This window comes from Mixophyes fleayi, chromosome 5 (assembly GCF_038048845.1).
Source record: "Mixophyes fleayi isolate aMixFle1 chromosome 5, aMixFle1.hap1, whole genome shotgun sequence".
NCBI lineage: Eukaryota > Metazoa > Chordata > Amphibia > Anura > Limnodynastidae > Mixophyes > Mixophyes fleayi.
In genome coordinates this window covers 127,771,175-127,791,028 of record NC_134406.1, presented here as the reverse complement: position 1 = coordinate 127,791,028, position 19,854 = coordinate 127,771,175, and the positions used below count along the sequence as shown (strand labels likewise).

Sequence of the window (19,854 nt, the reverse complement as noted above, 5' to 3'; positions counted from 1 at the left end):
TTGGTTTGCACTTCATAAATCATAGAGGTGCGTTAAAAAATCAGCAATGTCTTACTTACCGTAATACCCAGAAGTGCGTGCAAGCACAGCACAAAATGCTCCGATGGGACTTTGTGTTAAATTGAATTCCCCCTTATATGATAAATACAAAGAATGAGACTGAATAACTTTCACAACTTGTATGTTTATAAGAAAGGCAAATAACTTAATTTTGTTGCAAAATTACTAATGAGATTATGTTTCTACAAAGGCTTTCGATCACATTTGTTCAGCTATTGAAGATGTCTCTGGACAAATTGGACACAACTACATGAGAGACAAGTGAGTACTTATACAATGTGCTAGATAGACAATCTCATGAGTAATGTTTGTGAATATTGTGAACAAGATTGTGAAGATTACATTTTCAAATTTTGCCAGAACAAAAGCAAATTGATTAAGGTTTTTGTCTGTTAGCAAACTGTTATCAAAATTGAAATTTCAATTATTTTGAGAAAACTGCACACATAGGACCTCATTTAGAGTCGGAAGCAAAGTCCGTTTAAGAAGTGTAGGAGTGGGAGTGTGCCGCAGCTTGGTAGGGTATTACGAGTGGCAAGCAACCCCAGTCGCGTCCCACTCGTAATACTCTACTGAGCTGCGAGCAGTTCCTGCAGCTAGCTAACCCTTGCACCACCTAATTCCTGCCGCACAGCTTTAGCCCTTTTTTGACGTGTGTTGCGTCTGTGTCTCACTGCGACTAGGATTTATTTACATGGTCACGCCTTCACAATTCCGCGTTCCGCCCATTCTCTCGTAGTGAGCCGCAAGCTGTCGCAAGTGTTAATTGTGTCCAAGATGCAGGCGGATATGGTGCTTTCTGCACATGCGTGATAGTGTTTTTTTGTTGGATGCGCCTAAAACGGACTTTGCGTCTGACTCTAAGTGAGGTCCATAATTTATTAGGGCCTAGGTTCCCAAAGTGTGCGCCGCGGCTCCCAGGGGTGCCGCGGCGCTGTCACAGGGGTGCCATGGCCAGGAGACAAAAAAAAAATACAACTTACCAATCCGGCGGCACCCGGGACCCAGCATCCTTCTCCCTCCTCGCTTCTTATTGAATGTCGGGCGTGACGTCCTCACGCCCAACATTCAGTGGCAAGCGGCAGGAGAGAGGATGCTGGGTCCCAGGCACCGCCAAATTGGTAAGAAGAAAAGACAGAAGAAATAGAAGAAAGAAGGTCAAGTATGGTAAGTAAAGAAACGGTGCAGAATAGTGATAGGAAACAGCAATGGAGGGGCAAAGGAATGAAGGAGGAACGGGTGAGGTTGGGGGGCACAGAGAATGTGGATGCAGAGGGGGCACAGAGAGTGTGGATGCAGAGGAGGCACAGAGAGTGTGAATGCAGAGGAGGCACAGAGAGTGTGGATGCAGAGGAGGCACAGAAGGTGTGGATGCAGAGGGGGCACAGAGGGTGTGGATGCAGAGGGGGCACAGAGGGTGTGGATGCAGAGGAGGCACAGAGGGTGTGGATGCAGAGGAGGCACAGAGGGTGTGGATGCAGAGGGGGCACAGAGATAGTTAGCTGTAAATTATTCTTTGACAGAAATATAATTGAAAAAATATATATAAAAAATATTATTTTCCTTTGGATTTATGTGTATCTTTGCATACAACTAAATAAGTATTTCTGTCCTGACCTAAATACTTATTTTATTTTTTGACCCAACTGGTTATAAAACAGAACTGCTCGGTAATTATTTTGGAGGGGTGCCTTATAAAAATTATGGATACTCTAAGGGTGCCGCGAACTGGAGAAAGGGAAACTGTTGATGCATTTTAAAAGGCTGTAAGTTGTATTTTAAACTTAGTCCAAGGTCTTATGTTTCTGAGAAACCAGTCATTGTTTTGTGGATATCCAAAATCAGGCTTTTTGTGTAGATCGCAATAGTCTAGATCAGTGTTTCTTAAACTTGATCCTCAGGAGCGCTGTGCATGTTTTCCATATCTCCTTGCTTTAGCACAGGTGTATTTAATATTGACTGACACATTGTAACAGATCCACAAGTGAGATACTTATTTCCCTTGTCACCTTGATAACAAGCACTGTTAGCGGTCCTGAGGACTGGGTTTGAGAAACACTGTTCTAGATCACCATTGTCCAGGTCTGTCTGTGTGGATGTTTTTTGTGGCTTTGGTCTCTTGTATGCTGATTCAGATTTTCATGCATTTTTGCTGACCTCGGCTCATTTAGAACTGAATTTCTGTAACCATTTATGTGGAAGATACGCATTTTCCGTATGGCACATATGCACCAAAAATTCAAACGTATACATCCATATATCAAAAATGTAAACTTTTCTATTTAGTAAAAACTGTCAAAATATATTCTCTCGGTAGTACATTATTCAGTTTTGTACAAATAAGGTAACAAGACTTTAGCACTTGCCAATAACATTTTTTAAACTATTGTGAGATTTAAGGATACAACTTGTAAGCGTAATGTACGTTTTGTGCAAATGGTACTTCTTTTGAGCTGGAGGCATCTTGATATAGGTCTGACTTAATATAGGCATGTAAATACGCTTTTTTTTTACACTTTTCCTATATACATTCACAGTGCAAATACATTCACTTCTCAATGAGCTGCCAATATGTTATGCTGGTCAGACATGAAAAAAAATATGCACTGGAAGTGTATAAGCTCAGTTCCTTCCATCTTCAGGTGTCTTTCTTTCCTGTCTAACTGAAGGTAGGCAGTCCCTTAGTCCGGTTTCCCTAATTTATGTCTTCATTATAGGACCTTAGCTGGACCTTTGTTCCATCCAGGGGGCTCCCCAAAGACTCCCAAAAATGCTCCTATGTTGGTGGGCAGATGGCTGTCCAAGGAAGCCGCATGCAATCTGAGGGTGGTCAGAACAACAATGAACATATGTGCATAACAGCCCCTATTTGTATGTTGGTGTAAGATGCTGACCAATGCCATAGGGATTTCAGTACACACGGAATAGAGGGCCTGACCTCCCTCAGCATTCTAAAAATGGAAGTTGACAAGAGCAGGGCTGGCTTTCAGAGCATGTACGCTGTATAATATTCATTCTCTTTGCATTGACTGATTGCCTTCAACTCCCTCTTATCCTCCAACTTATTTAAACCTCCTCTTTTGACAATATGTCCATTTGGACATATTGCCTGCTGCTGGATCATTTGGCTCCTGTTTCCTGTGCTTCCTAGTGTTTCCCTGGTATCCTGAATCTTTGCATATTCTGATATCCTTAGTTCTGCACCTCTCTGCTAATCCTGGTATCCAATGTCTGGTACTTCTCTACATATCCTGGTATCCAGCATCCTGAGCTTTTCAGCTAATCTTGGTACCCTGTGTCCGTTACTTCTCTACATAGCCTGGTATTCCGTAGCTGGTACTTCTCTGCTATCCTGTTATCTTTCTTGCCTGTGAACATCCTTTACACCTGTCAGTCTCGCCTGGTACCCATCCAGAGAATCATAACCTGCGTAGTGCTAGCAGCGAAGACAAAGCTGTTTATGGGGTCACTGGTGAAGACCTTCACCATGTTAAAGGCCGTGCCTGTGGTAAATCGAACAGATTGTTAGAATCCTACCATAACATCTGCTCTCCCGAAATGTAGCCTACAGAAAAGACAGGCTGTGGCCACCTCCTCCTCCAGCGTGTAACATGGTAGTAGCAGGTGAGCTCTTCTTGTCAGCCCATGCAGACAAAGGCCAAGAGCAGTTGCTGCGGTCTGCAGGACCTATTCTTCTTCCAGTCACATCCCCTGTTGGGCTACTGGCAGAGTGGCTGCGGAATCTTCAGCACTATACTGTTATGGACTTACCTTATCGCCGCCGTCCAGAAGCCGCACTTCCGTGTTCGGCGGTCACGTGACCGCAACCTGGATGCGGTCACGTGACAGCAGCCTAGAGGCGGGGATTTTGAATCCCCATCAGTATTTAAAGATCACTCTGACACTCGCTAAGTGTCAGAGCAACGCTTACCTGTTCCTGGCTCCTGTTCTTTGTGGATTAATGTGTCTTGTTGCCTGTGTTCTGACCCCTGCCTGTTCCACTATTCTGGCTCTCCAACCCCTGTGTACCGACCCGGCTTGCTGACTACCCCTCTATTCTTGTGACCCGTGTACCGACCCGGGCCTGATTGACTCCGAGCTTGTCTCGTGATTCTGCCTGCTTCCATTCCTGTGTACCGACCCGGCCTGATTGACTCCGCATCTTCCGTTCCTACCCGCTGCACTACATCTTGGGGCGAACCTGAGGACCGCGATCTGCGACTCCTGGCAGCGAAGCCCACCCCGCCTTGCGGCTGTTCTTGGTGAGCACCGGGGTGATCGTTAGACTGCGCACCTCAGGTAAGCCAGTGCTAATCAAGATTAGTAGTAGTAATCCAGTAATCTATTACAGTTTGCTCTGACCATGGATTCAGCAGCAAAAGATCTCCTGGAGCATTTAGTGGGAAGGATGGATAAGCAAGAGGCCAACCAAGAGCAACTTTTAAAATTCCTCAATAGTTTATCCACTCGGTTGGACGTTGTCCTGAAAACTTTGGTGGCTAGTGGACCACCTGCACCGGTGGTTGCAGCCCGAGAACCCCCGCCCGCAGCAGCAGCTTCTTCCTCTCAACTTTCGGATACCTAACTCACCTAAGTTCGATGGAGATCCTAAGTATTGCAGAGGATTCTTGAATCAATGCTCTATACAATTCGCGCTTCTGCAAGCTAATTTTCCTTCCGAAAAAGCTAAAGTGGCCTATGTGATATCGCTGCTGTCCACCCAAGCCTTAGCATGGGCTTCTCCTTTATGGGAAATGAATGATCCCATTCTGTATAATTTCACCACCTTCTTGTCCACTTTCAAGAAGATTTTTGATGAGCCAGGAAGATTATCTAATGCCACTACTGGCTTATTACGTCTTCGCCAAGGAAACCAGTCTGTGGGACAGTATGTGGTCCACTTCAGAACGATGGCCTCTGAACTTCGCTGGAATGATGAGGCTCTCTTGGCTACGTTCTGGCAGGGCCTTTCATATTGGATCAAAGACAAGCTGGTATCTCAAGAACTCCCTACATCTCTGGACGATCTCATCTCCCTTGTATTAAGGTTGATTTACGTTTCAAGGAGAGTAATTCCAAGAGGGAACAGTCGGTGCAGTATGGTTCGCTTAGCTCCCTATTTCCAAACCCCTGTTCTCCCTCCCAAAGAACCAATGCAATTGGGGAGAACCCGCCTGTCGGCCGAAGAAAGGGAGAGGAGATTCCGAAACAAATTGTGTCTGTATTGTGGAGAGAGCGGCCATCTTCTGAGTTCCTGTCCTAAACGTCCGAGAAAAGACAGGGCCTAACGTGTTCGGGAGCTGTATCGTTGGGCCTCTTCACTCAGTCTCCTTGTAGTAATGATTGCCTGACTATTCCCATTTCTCTACAGTCAGGACATAATACCTTCCCGCAGTCCACACTCCTTGCCTCCGGAGCCGCAGGGAATTTCATTTCAGCTGCAGTGGTAAAGCAATTTTCCATTCCTACGCAAGCCTTAGAACAACCTATCTCCCTTCTGGCCATCGAAGGGGAAAAAATTCCAGGAAGGTTCCATCCTGGTACGCACTATTCCCCTCCTTTACCAGATTGGAGCACTCCATCAGGAGAATATCTCCTTTCTTGTGATCCAGAGATCTACCAATCCAGTCATCCTAGGACTTCCATGGCTTTGTCTCCATTCCCCCACCCTAGACTGGAAATCCAGTCATATATTGTCCTGGGGACAGTTCTGCTTCTCTCATTGCCTTCAAAGGGTGGTCCCTCAAGATATTCCCAAACGCTCCCAAACATTTCCAGTGACTCTTCTGCCTGAACCCTACCAAACCTTCTCAGACGTTTTTTGTCAACAAGAAGCCACGAGACTCCCTCCTCACAGAATCTGGGATTGTGGCATTGACCTTATGCCTAGCAAACCTATTCCTCGAGGCCGTGTATATCCCCTTTCCTTCCTGAGTCTAAGGCCATAGAGGAAAATGTCCAAGAAAACCTAAAAAGGGGCTTCATCTTATGGCAGACTTATGGTCTGCCTTCCCAGCTGGGGCTTGCTTCTTCTTTGTGAAAAAGAAAGATGGGGAGCTTGTCTCCTGATTCTGCCTGCTTCCATTCCTGTGTACCGACCCAGCCTGATTGACTCCGCATCTTCCGCACCTACCCGCTGCATTACATCTTGGGGCGAACCTGAGGACCGCGACCTGCGACTTCTTGCAGCGAAGCCCACCCAACCCTGCGTCTGTTCTTGGTGAACATCGGGGCGATCGTTAGACTCCGCACATCAAGTAAGCCAGCGCTTATCAAGATTAGTAGTAGTAATCCAGTAATCTGTTACATATACCCCAGAAAATTAGAGTAGAAATGCAGCAAAACCCTTCTTTCTTCTACTGCTTGAGCTGGAAGCAGTGGACAGTAAAATCATCTCTCCTCTCATGATTCTCAGAGAACAGAGATGATTATCCTGGCTCACCATGCCCCACTGTGGAAAGTGGGCAATATAGAAGATAAGGAGGAGTGAAGGAGAGGGTAATGTGTCGGGAAGAAGGTAGGATGGAAGATAGAAACACATCAGGTCTGATTCAAAAGGCACGTATCTGCCAATCATGAATTATCAAACCCACGCACATAACTGGGAGATACATCCATAAACGCAGCCCTGTCTGATGTGTCTTCAAACGCAAAGGATGCTTACTACAACCTACGATTTCTGGGAGTGAACGGGGTGAGGTAGGGGTGTTTTACTATAGTCAATTTACAGTAGGGGCGTTCCAAACCCAAGCGCACGCAGCCACATCCAAATGCAGCTCTGGCTATCTCAAACTTTCTAGTTTTTCTTCTTTTTCCCTTGCTCCAGCTAAAGGGCTAGTCTAAGTCCTGATCAGTAGTGATGACAGCCTTGTATGCATGACATAGCATGTGTTTGCAATCACAAGCAACTGTAAAAATGTATATTATGCTCTTTAGACATTAACAACAAGAAAAAAACAGCTTGTTTTTTAAAACTTGTATCATTAATGCTTATATTATTAACAGGTGACATTATATATATATATATATATATATATATATATATATATATAATTTATTTATATTTTTCTGTGTGTATTCTTTGTCAAATTTACAGTCCACATAGGTATTGGATGTATCCTGCACCATCTGGTGTAGTAAAGCACAGCGGACCTGCCCCCGATTTCAAGAGCACATGTATCTTGAGATCCGCGTCTTGATAAATTCGGAAGTACACAAAACCTAAATAAGTTTGTTTAATGCTAAATGCAGGTAGTGCTCAGAATGCGTGCCTTGATGAATCAGGCCCAGCATTTCATAATTTAGTGTTGGTTGGTGCAAATAAATATTTAAAATAGAAAAATATTGTACATTACAATGCCAAATGCTGTGGTATGAAGACAACTGACACCTCTAACAATTGCTTTTCGTATCTGTGCAGTCTAATTTAGATTAATTTAGAAATAGGTGAATATAATAAAATAATAATAATAATTTCACAAAGTAGTGAATAAATATCTCTATGGGGCATATTCAATTGACGGCGGGATCGCCGAAAATCTCGCGCTCCAAAAATATTACCGTTAATACAGTAATCCTGCGCGTAAAAAACGTTAACACAGTAATTTACTCGCTGGATTTCAGCTCGCACCTCAGGGAGCTGCGAGCTGAAATCCAGCGAGATATTACCGTATTAACGGTAATATTTTTGGAGCGCAGGATTTTCGGCGATCCCGCCGTCAATTGAATATGCCCCTATGAGTCTATCTTGAATAATAAAAGCCTAAAGTTAAACAGCTTAATTGGATCTGCAAAGTTTCCTGCCCTGCTTGTATACTTTCCCTTTTTCATGAAATGGTTTCGAGTAATATTTTCCATGTTATAGAAAACATCCAGTAAAAAGTCTTATCCTAAAATAGGGTAAAAAAATTGGGGGCTTCTGTGAAACCTCAATGTGAAATTAGATAAAACAATAAATTATTTTAAAAAAAGCCACTATATAATACATTTGGTACTGATGATTGCAGCTTTTCTATGGTTGCGTAACAATCCCTGAAAATAATCAAGAATGTAATTACAATAAATTAAAGCGCAAATCTCCTAGAACAAGTAAATCATACATACCATCACAAATTAATCTATTCATATAATTTCATTAGTTGTTATTGGATACATACATACAAAATTATAGAATCACATTTAAAAAATAAATAAAAGTAGTCTAATTCATATCATATTTTTTTATTTTTTTTTAAATGTGGAGTTTGAGGGTGATTAATACACTAGCTTTCTACAACAGGGTGTGGACATTTTTTTCCATCTGGTGCATGTGAACAGCACAGAGGGCTCTGATTCTGGAATTTCTACAGGATGAATTGGAAATAGGAAGGGCGGACAACTCTCTCAAAGCTGTTTACAGCATAAACTCCTTCTTGGATGTATGCCTGGTGGACGTTAAATTTGTGGCATTGTTCCAAAAGGCAGTCAAGCTGGGCTGTTGACACTACAGCAAGGAAACCCGCAGAGTAGGATCCCCCTGTCATATTTTTACACAACCTTAGCCTGTTCATGTTGTCATGAGCTAAAAGCAGCTGGGATCCTGTCGGTGGGTATTGGGTAGTAAATGGTTAAATATAAGAAAACATTATTTGTTTTGTGCCCATTGTTGGGCAGCACGGTGGCTAAGTGGTTAGCACTTCTGCCTCACAGCGCTGGGGTCATGAGTTCAATTCCCATCCATGGCCTTATCTGTGTGGAGTTTGTATGTTCTCCCCGTGTTTGTGTGGGTTTCCTCCAGGTGCTCTGGTTTCCTCCCACACTCCACAAAACATACTAGTAGGTTAATTGGCTGCTATCAAAATTGACCCTAGTCTCTCCCTCGATGTCTGTCTGTCTCCCTCTCTGTCTGTGTGTGAGTGTGTATGTTAGGGAATTTAGACTGTAAATTGGGGCAGGCACTGATGTGAGTGAGTTCTCTGTACAGCGCTGCAAAATCAGTGGCGCCATATAAATAAATGGTGCTGATGATGGCATTACTGCTTCTAGCATTCCCTGTTAGCCATAAAGTGTGCTTGGGGTATGCTAGGTCTTGCAGCACCACTGGGATCTTTATTAAAACACTCTCCAAAACTCCCTTTAACAAAGTTTTTATTTACCTACATTTATGGAGTCAACGGATACTGTTCCTTGCGGAGCTGCAACACGAAGGAAAGGCCTAGAGGCTGCTTCTCTCTGCTTGGTCAGAGTGTGATAAATCCGTTCTAATTGCTCGTGGTTAGACCCACGTGGGGTCTAAAAAAAAATTAACTACATTGATGCAGTGTAGTTCACATAGGATAAGTGAGGCTTTCTTATTCTCTGACCAATCAGAGAGAGGCTGCTCTGTTTTGGTTAGTAGTGATAGGACTCGCCTCTGTTACAAATGTATGTTATAAAGCAGGTTTGTACAAAGTGTGTGCTTATCAGAAAAATTGTTCAAAATAATGACTTCTTAATTGACAGTATTTTGGAATGAATTCACCTTTTTTTCAAATCGATATAATCAATCTTAATATATTTTTTTTAGGATCTCAAAAATTGATGCAAAATATCTGAGCAAACTATTTATGCGAAAATCAGCCCAAAAAACACAAGATCGAATACTCAATGTCTTCCATGAGTTAAATATAAAGGATGCTATAAGTTATGTTGCAGAGGTATGTGAAACTTTATGTACAATGTCACACCCTTGGTTTATGCTATTGTAAATTGGAAGGACAAATAGCATAGCATAGTATGCTGTTAAAACTGTTAAAACTATTTTAATGCTTATATAGGCTTGTTTATGCATCTGACATTTGTCTTTATTCATTTCACCTCCAAAAGGCAAACTATTATCCTGTATATATGTAAAGGAAATTGTTAGCACAAATAAACACTTTAACGGTGTCAGTTGATTTTTTTAGAACTTTATTGAAAGCCCAGGATGGTGCTTTTGAATTACTTTTATTGTATACACTAAAAATATAGTTAGCACAATTTGTATGATGGTGTCCCTTTTAGTTTTCTTACCAAATGGTAGCCGGTTTGTAATGTAATTGAATTAAGATCATACTTTCCAACTGTAGATAGAGTATATCCCCTCTGTGAGACCCCAGAGGGGAGGTGAATTATAAGATCGGAGGGTGACTCTCCTGTGAGTCTGGGAGATCTACCTGGAATTCAGAATTCGGAAGTCTCCTTGACATTCCGGGAGAGTGAGCAAGTATAAAATCAGAACATTTGATCTCTCCTATTTGATTTCTGTTTGAAAAGGAAAGATATAAATAAGTGGGTTGTAGGTTAACATAACAATTTTGTGATCTTCTGAAGTTGAAAAAATATTTTATTAACATAAATATTACAGAAATCTTGCTGTAGAAACGATCTGAAAATTGAATTACATTGAAGCTACTAAAATAGCAGTTTTTATGTTTTCTTTCACTAGGGAGAACGTAGAGGATCACTGGCCTTTATTCGCTCACCAAGCATGGAGAATATGGCCAATGTTGATTTTAGCAGTCCTCGTCCATCTGTTTCTGAACCATCTGTTTCCTACTTTTTGTAAGTTGGATAACTTTTAATTTCATTTTTATCTACTGTTATATTTTCTGATTGTTCATTGCTTACATCCTAAACTATTATGTAATTTTAAGAGCTTTAGGGGTATATTTACTAAACTGTGGGTTTGAAAAAGTGAAGATGTTGCCTGTAGCAACCAATCAGATACTAGCTATCATTTATTTAGTACATTTTACAAAATGACAGCAAGAATATGATTGGTTGCTATAGGCAACATTTCCACTTTTTCAGACCCGCAGGTTAGTAAATATACTCCTTAGTCTTATTGCTCAACACAATACTTTTTCCAGTATAACATGATCGTAAAATTCACACACAATTGTGTTGATGTGGCTGTATTTTTCCTTTTAGCATGTGCTGTAAGGTAAAATAAAAAAAATCTATTCTTTGTTGGCACACCCTAATGACCTTACACAGGGATACTATCTGTCTCTCTGTCCCGCAATCAGACAACCATCATACATACAATTATAGATAGACACCAGCAGTGGGAAAAAATGGCCATGGCCTTTTATTTAAAACTCTGATTTAAAATGTTAAGAGGAGTGGAATAATGGGCAACCCATTGCCCATGGGCTATGTATATTATGTGGGTTAAACCACAATCGAAGGGCCACATTAACAGTGCCCATCAACTGGCCAACTGATGCCTCCTATTCTGGTGACAAATCCAAGCAGGAGTATAATAACCCATACTGTGGACCACTCCAACACCTCCTTGACAGACAATCGTGGGGTTGCCTCCAAATATATGTATACATAACCATACACTTCAACCAATAAGCAATCTCCCCTTAACCGCACACAGGCTGTAACAAACATCAAATTAACAATTCTCCATTTATATTGCTATGCAGAATAATTTGCTACTTATTTCTTTATGTGCTCAATATGTTTTCTTTTTTTGTTTTGTTTTTAATTTCATTTCATATTTCTTTTCTCTTTTCTTCCTTACTTTTTTTTATAATATTATTTTTTTAAAAGAAAATATAACAACATGAGAACAATACAATTGAACATGCACATTACGACCAACAGCCCACTGGGCAGGGTTGCATCTGCGTGATATTCTCGAAAAAGGGGTAGATGGCCATTTGTTTTTATCTAGCTGCCAGTCCCTGTTGGGCATGCGCTGCTCACATTCTCCAAACCTCTCCCATGGTCACATCTGTCTCCTAGTCCCACACTTTTTCGCATTTATTGTTCTGTTAACAATCACTAACCATTACAAACTTCAACTTACCTTTTTATCCCACTTACCACAGTGGGACCTAAGGCAGGCATCCTGCTGTGGTCATGGCCTTCACTTTTAATATTCAACAAATCTGAAATGATCTTTCAGACCCAATTAGAAGTCATTAGACATACCTCCCAACTGTCCTGATTTCAACAGGACATTCCCAATTTTAAGGAACCGTTCCGCTGTCCTGCGGCGGGCACATTTGTCACAACTCGCAGGAAGTTGAGAGGCATGTTCCTACTCACCATGGTGAGCTGGTTCTGCATGCAGCAGAGGTAGGTGCCTCCTGTGCATGTAGCAATTAATTCAAAGGTATTTTCAACGTAGGGAAGTTGTTGGGAACGGCATATTTTAACAATAATGTATTTTATAATCCCAACTTCATAACAATACAGTACCAAACACATCTACAATACCTGCATTGTGCGAGCTCAGGTTCTAACATATTCTGGATGATTGCATTGCACAGTGATTTCCTTAATTTCACAGAGGTTCCTTTACAGAAACTCAGAAAAGATTCCTGACATTACACAAAGACAACCTAGCTTATTGCAAAAGCAGCTAATTACCCATTGAACACTGATGCCCACTCCCCGTAGCAGAGAAATAATCCTTATTATACAGGGACGCGGCTACCTATTTCCAGGCATATTGAGGGCTATTAGTGTTTCTCATCATATAAACCATAGTACCTCTATAGTTGGAGACCTTTATATATCTGAACTGGCCTCAAACCACAGTCATGTGGAGGTTGCAGATGGAAGTCAATGCACCATACAGCCAGGACTCTAAATACTGAGCTCCAGTCCTGAACCTGACAGCATGCTGTAAACAATTTTCCATTTCTATTAAAAAAAATCAAATAGCATTTTCCTTCCTTTCAAAGTAGTGAAAGGTTTGCAACATTCTTTTGTGGCCAACCATTGTTCCCACTGACTCTTCCAGCCCAGCTATAACCTAAAGCAAACAATGCAGGTGGAGAGATAAGAAGCCAGCTATCACGTGTAAAGATCTGACTGTCTACACACATACACATACACACACACGTGTATGTATAGATATCTTAATTGCATTGCAATTATGTTTCTACTCTGGATGTACAATTAATGTGTGGGCAGCACCGTTGCTAAGTGGTTAGTACTTCTGCCCTACAGCACTGGGGTCATGAGTTTTAGTATGTTCTCCCCATGTTTGCATGGGTTTCCTCCGGGTGCTCCGGTTTCCTCCCACACTCCAAAAACATACTGGTAGGTTAATTAGATGTTAACAAATTGACCCTAGTCTGTCTGTCTGTGTGTGTTAGGGAATTTAGACTGTAAACCCCAATGGGGCAGGGACTGATGTGAGTGAGTTCTCTGTACAGCGTTGCAGAATTAGTGGCACTATATAAATAAATGGTAATAATAATAATGTTAGATTTTTTAAAACTGCATGTCAAGAAAAATTTAAGATTACATTTTTCACTGTGGAGATCTTATAATAAGACATTTATGAACACTAATTTGCAATGACGTGGCACTTGCAAATAGGACCTTTGGAAAAGTCATTCTGCAACATCATACAGGTGATATGTTATACTTTTCATTCATTTGGTTACACTTGTGATAGGTGTGGTTTAAAGGGCAAGTACAGTAAATACACCATGAGATATTATTTTAAGTAGTTATTAACTTTGGATAACACCTTCTTATTCATCCCAGCCCCATGTTTTTAGAACATCCACTCAGTCACTGGTGAGCTCAGTCCATCCTATTGAAAAGATGATAGCATCCAAGCGCACCTAATGTATAAATATAAAAAAAATAATAGAATACAAATATATAAATATAGAATGCTATTTTGTTCCACTAACAAGCATATTTATTATCAATTATAAAAACATCATTAAAAAAAATATATGACTAAACAAATTGGTGTAGCCAACACCTTTAAATATATATAGCAATTGCTTCCAAATAACAATCTTTCAAACAGTCAAAATGATTTTGTTGGGATATATAGTAATGTCCGGTTTGAGGAGAATCTGGTTCCCAAAGATAATGTACATATATCAGTTAGCGAAAAAGTTGTGAGAATAAATATAGTCAATTCTGTTTAGATGTAAACATGCAATCCACAATGTCTATTTCTTTAGATATCGGACTTACAATTAATTGCTTCATTTCTCCTCCTCTGTAGTAAATTCCCTTCAGGACTCTTCGTATTACCTCCCCTGTCATCCGGGGGGCACAAATAGCTAGGGCTTGATTTCAAGTAATTTCAGATTGAGCTGCAGGTGAGAGGAATTAAAGTGATCTTACCCAGGCTGACAGCAACACTGCAGCAGACAGAATTAAAACAGCAATTACCTGTATACCAAAATGCATAAGGCAAACTCTGGTTACAGTGAAAATTAGAACAGGTGTAGAGAACGGCAATCCTCGTATAAAGTCATTTATAAAGAACCATTTATAAAAAAACATTCACCGCTGGTTGTTCCTGGCATGTGTATCGAGGAGAGTGCAGCCAAATAGTGCCTCTAGTTTATAAATGACTTTATATAAGGATTACTGTTCTCTACATCTGTTCTAACTTTGGCTGTAACCAGATTTTTCCTTATGGATTTTGGAATCCTAACATAATAACTGAAGCTTACTATATCTATGAGTGTTCCAGCTATTGGTTTGTTTCTCCTGAATTTACTATTAGGACCTATTGTGGGTCTTGGACTATCTGGACAATTTATCCCACGGACTACTGGGCACTCCAGTATTGCTGTACTGTGTGTATATTCACTTATACAAGTCCTTTTTTTTGGTCCGAGCCATGCATATTTATATATGTTTATTTGATCTTATTCCATGTTATTGATGTAATAAACGATGTGCTTGCTAATGTTAAACAATTATTGTGCCAGGGAAAACTTTTTCAGAATAAAGTGATCCTTACCTAACCACAAAAATCACAAAATTTGTGCGACATATAAACTCCTTTTAGTATATAACAGTTCGCAATGTCAAGTTCAAATAGGTAAGGCACAAGGATTTCATGGAATACAGAGATAGCATAGACAAAACTGCATCACAGAATGAAAGGGTTTTTCTTACTATTCCATGTGCAAAATGTTAAACAGAACTACATGCAACTTCTCCTCATCTTGAATCTCATTTAAAAAATCTTGTCTTTGCTATTGAGTTTTACTGATCATATTTGTTGAACTCACACTCAGCAAGGAATGTCCCATATCCTCCTATGCCATACCTCCCAACTGTCCCGATTTTGGCAGAGCAGTTTCCGAATTACAGACTTCAAAAGGTGTGGAGTTTATGCAAATATGGGTTTAGCCCAAAAGTGGGCACTCTGCGGATGATCAGGACGGGCATGTGTCTATCAGGGAGGGGGGCTTTATTTTGTACAGATTCGGCATGTCTCAATGTTGGAAGGTAAGGACAATGCCCTTTTCCTGTACAAAATCTATGTGGATCACATAAAATGAGGTGCATTTGCAGTAAGCAAAATTGACATGTGCACTGCAGAGCTGTCTTGTTGTGCACATTTGTATATGAACTTTAATGTCTGGCATGTGTACATGGTTACTTATTATTAGCTGCCACAAACATATATAAACTCTCTATTTCAGAAGAGAAAATGTCAGTGCAGTCTGCCTAGACATGCAAGCATTGGAGCAACGGAGAAAAAGCGTAAGAGAGGTAGAAGATATATTAAGCCACCATACTCTGCAGCAATATCTGTATAAACCAAGAAGACAGGCAAGTGTGTGTGTCTGACATATATATATATATATATATATATATATGTTTCAATTTAATTAATTTGATGAGCTTGGCAGTAGATGACAGCACTTAGTAATAAAAGAGTAAGTAGTAGAGACAGGAGTCTAGCACATTGATGTCCGAAAATGAACGAAACAACATCTAGGGGAAATGGACTAAACTAATAAGGAGATCTTATATTTTATCCTGTATTTGAACCTATGTACTACACTATATATGGTCTTTGTGTTGTAAGTCTGTTTTTTAGACAAAGCTGAGTGGAGGTTTCCTCAAAACAGACAAATCTTTTCCATTATTTCTACATGTTGTTACGAAATAAGGATCATCATCTCAATGTGCTATGTAAGAGCGCCTGATGTACGCATTTGTATATATAATTATTCCTATGTCTTAGTGTGGTGCCTTTGTACGTATTTGGCTGCACTATAAGTGGAGCGCCATACTGATTTGTTTCATTTTGTTGTACTGTCCAGAATCCCACTTTCCCCAAATTCACAACCAGCCCCAACGCTAGACAGCCTAGATATGTTTCTGCCAATCCAGGAAGACCACAAGTCTGATATAGTTTAGTACTGGTACCAGTATGGGTAGATGGGATGCAAAAAAATGTGCCCCCCTTTCCAGATGCTAACAGTCCCATGCTTGATAGCACTGAAACTAATCCTGATCCACCTGCATAATTAACAAGATTGGGACCCCTGGAGACCCCAGAGGTTACAGAAAAATTGACCAAACGGACAGGAATCCCTAAAATTGTATCCAATTATACTAAAAGACTAAAGAAAAGCCTTTAAATTGTAATCTGCAATTTGTATCTCTATACAAGTGTGTGTAGGTCATCATAAAGTAAGGTTATCTCTTCTGTGTGTTTTGTGTTTTTTTATTTAACTTTTTTTTATTCCATGTAGGGAGAAAAACATTTTTTTTATTTTTTAAGAATAGCATATTTTAACATGATATAAAGCAGCCTTGTATGGAGATTAGAGATGCTCAGGCTCGGTTCCCAGAGAACCGAACACACCCGAACTTAGTAGATCCGAGTACCGAACTGAGGCGGCTTAGTACATTCACACGTCGTCGGAATTGAAAACGAGGCAAATCGTCATTGTTATGTAGTCGAATCTCGCGAGTTTTGGATTCTATAAGATACGCCCTCTAAGGCGATCCAGCGCCATTTTACAGAGAGACACAGAAGGGGTAGCACGGTTCTTGGCAGTCTCTAGTGCAGTTGGACAGTGTCATAGGTAGAAAAGAAAAAGCAGTGGTAGCAGTGTTCTTCAATGTCTCCAGTGACATTCTGGTGAGCTCCATTATTCCATTGCTATTTGTCATTGCTGAAATAGAAATAATAGGGCTGGGAGTCTTTGTCTAAATCTGCAATCAAATTGTATGGTGTTATATAGTTAACACACAAAGAGGAGAGCTCCATTGCTCCATTGCTAATATTCATTGCTGAAATAGAAATAATAGGACTGGCAGTCTTGGTCTTTTAAATCTGCAGTCACATTGTACTGTGTTATCAAAATGGATTTACAGCAGTCATGATAATCGTAATCTACGTCATCTGCTATAGCATATGTTAAAGTGCATAGTGTTTTTAAGTCAGGGAAACAAAAATGTAAACAAACACCTTTTACCTTGGTCAAGAAAAAAAGACCTGTAATCCAGGCAAAGTTATCTGCAGAAAAAAATAAAATTGCCAACATGCCATTCTACAGTGGCAATCAAAGAATGAGGACTTCGCCCTTCTCTAAGAGTGCTAGTTCTGCAACTGTCACTGAGGTAAGGTCAGTCATGACCAAGCAAGACCCTGTCATTTTGACTACAATAGTGGTGTCCAAATACTTTTACGTGTAAAAGCCGAGCTGGCAGAAAACAGTAAGGCATTAAAGGAAAATGTATTCAGAAATGACACAAATCCCTGAGGAGAGTCTATGCACGAGTGCTATGTGTAAGCCTAACCTTTCTGATAGTGTACCCATAAAGAAGGCCCCTTTCAGCATTTCTGCAGATGTGTGCATGAACAGCCCAAGTGTAGCCAGTGATACACAAATTGAGGATGCCAATTTGGAATTGCAACAGGATGAGGGGGATATTTGTGTGGCTGACGAGGGCGCTAATGAGGATGTCGATGAGGATGATGTTGTTTGTGTAAGTTCTGCACCAGTGGAAGCAGCTGTTGCACGTGATAAGAAGAAGGTCATTGTCATGCCTGGGCATAAGACCAAAAATTCCATCTCTTTTGTGTGGAATTATTTTTACCCAAATCCTGACAACAGTTGTCTAGCCATTTGTAGCGTTTGTAAAGCCACAGTCAGTAGAGTTAGGAACCTTAACCATCTAGGAACCTCATCCATGTTAAGCCATTTGAAGTGAGTTCATGGCAAGCTGTTGGGAAAATTGGAAACTTATGCTAAGAAAATAACAACAAGCAATCCAGCATCATCAGCTAGGTCCCTTCTCTCAGCTAGATCCCGACACCTGCAATATACACGCACAACACCGTCCTCATCAATATCCTCAGTAGCAATCGGAGTTAGTCCTGCATCCAAGTTGCTAAGGCTAGATGACTCCTCCACTATCCTGGATTCCTCAGAAGAATTCTTGAACGTTAGTCCCACTGCTGCTGCTGCTGGGGGTGAATCTTCATCCCAGAAGCAGACCAAGAATAAGATTACTAGTAGTTTACAACAATTGACTGTTAAACAGTCCTTTGCAAGAGGAAGCAAGTATGAAAGCTTTCACCCAGTCGCAAAGCGGATCTCAGACGCCATTGAGACTATGCTAGTATTAGATCTGCGTCCAATATCCACTATTAATGCAGCTGGTTTTAGACAGTTACTTGAGGTCTTGTGTCCCCGTTACCAAATTCCATCACGACGCCATTTTACTAGAAAAGCTATTCCTCACATCTACCAGAAGGTTCGTAAAAATGTAATTATTGGGCTAAAAAATGCCATTCTACCCACTGTACACTTAACCACAGATATGTGGACAAGCGGAACTGGGCAAACTAAAGATTATATGACTGTGACAGCCCACTGGGTTGATCACTCGCCTTCACCAGCAGGAACAGCAGCAGCATGTACCCAAGTACATCCCATTTTTCAGAGGCAGGCTACTCTGTGCATCACTGGCTTCACTAAGAGGCATACAGCTGACAATCTGTTACAAAAACTAAGGGATGTCATTGCAACTTGGCTTATCCCGCTTGGACTCTCCTCAGTATATGTCATTTCTGATAACGCCACCAATATAGTGCGAGCATTACAGCTGGGTGAATTCCATCACATTCCCTGTTTTGCTCACACAATAAACTTGGTGGTGCAGAGTTTTTAAAAAAATGACAGGGACGTGCAGGAGATGCTGTCTGTGGCCCGTAAAATATCTGGACATTTCCGCATTCGGCAACAGCATGTAGGAGATTGCAGCAGCTACAAAAGCAATTTAATTTGCCCTGCCACCAACTGAAGCAAGAGGTGGTGACAAGGTTGAATTCCACCATGTATATGCTTCTGCAGATGGAGAAACAATGAAAAGCCATCCATGGTTACTCCACAAGCCATGACATTGGGAAAAGAGGAGGGATGTATTTTACTCAAGCGCAATGGAGAATAATTTCTGTGTTGTGCAAGTTGCTAAAACCATTTGAAGTAGTCACCTGTGAAGTGAGTTCAGACACTGCTAGCTTGAATCAAGTGATTCCCTTAATTAGACCTTTGGAAAACCAGCTTGAGAAACTGAAGGAGGAGATGAAACAAAGCAATTACGCTAAGTATGTCGGACTTGTAGATCAAGTACTTTATTTGCTTCGCAAGGTCCCTTGAGTTATCAAAATCTTAAAATTGGATCACTACATTTTGGCGACTATGCTTGATCCTAGCTTTAAGAGCTATGTCTTCTCTTTGTTTCCAACTGACCCAGATCTGAAGAGATGCAAGGAGCTCCTGGTGAGCAAGATGACAGCTCAAGTGTTATGTGACAGGATGCCGTTTCCTCCTTTAGTTTCTCAGTCAACTGTTGCTAGGAAAAAACTTAGCTTTCCCCAGAGACCAAGGGATGATGCAGATCACTCAGCACAACATTTTGACATCTGATCTGGTCTAAAAGAATTGACCAAAAAATGTGACACCTCTGCCGTAGCTGCACCTGATCCTACTATCAACATCCAAAGGATGGTGGAAGATTATTTTACCGACAGCA

General features: G+C 40.9%; 1 protein-coding gene across 1 annotated transcript in view; it reads left to right on the top strand.

Annotated features, from left to right (window-relative positions):
- The window catches only part of SLC9A3 (solute carrier family 9 member A3), a 104,768-nt gene that overhangs the window by 71,175 nt on the left and 13,739 nt on the right, over window positions 1–19,854 (top strand). The window contains exons 9-12 of the mRNA XM_075212822.1: window positions 251–321; window positions 9,605–9,734; window positions 10,505–10,620; window positions 15,498–15,627. Of these exons, the coding sequence (XP_075068923.1) occupies window positions 251–321; window positions 9,605–9,734; window positions 10,505–10,620; window positions 15,498–15,627 (447 nt within the window). The remainder of the gene's footprint in view (window positions 1–250; window positions 322–9,604; window positions 9,735–10,504; window positions 10,621–15,497; window positions 15,628–19,854) is intronic.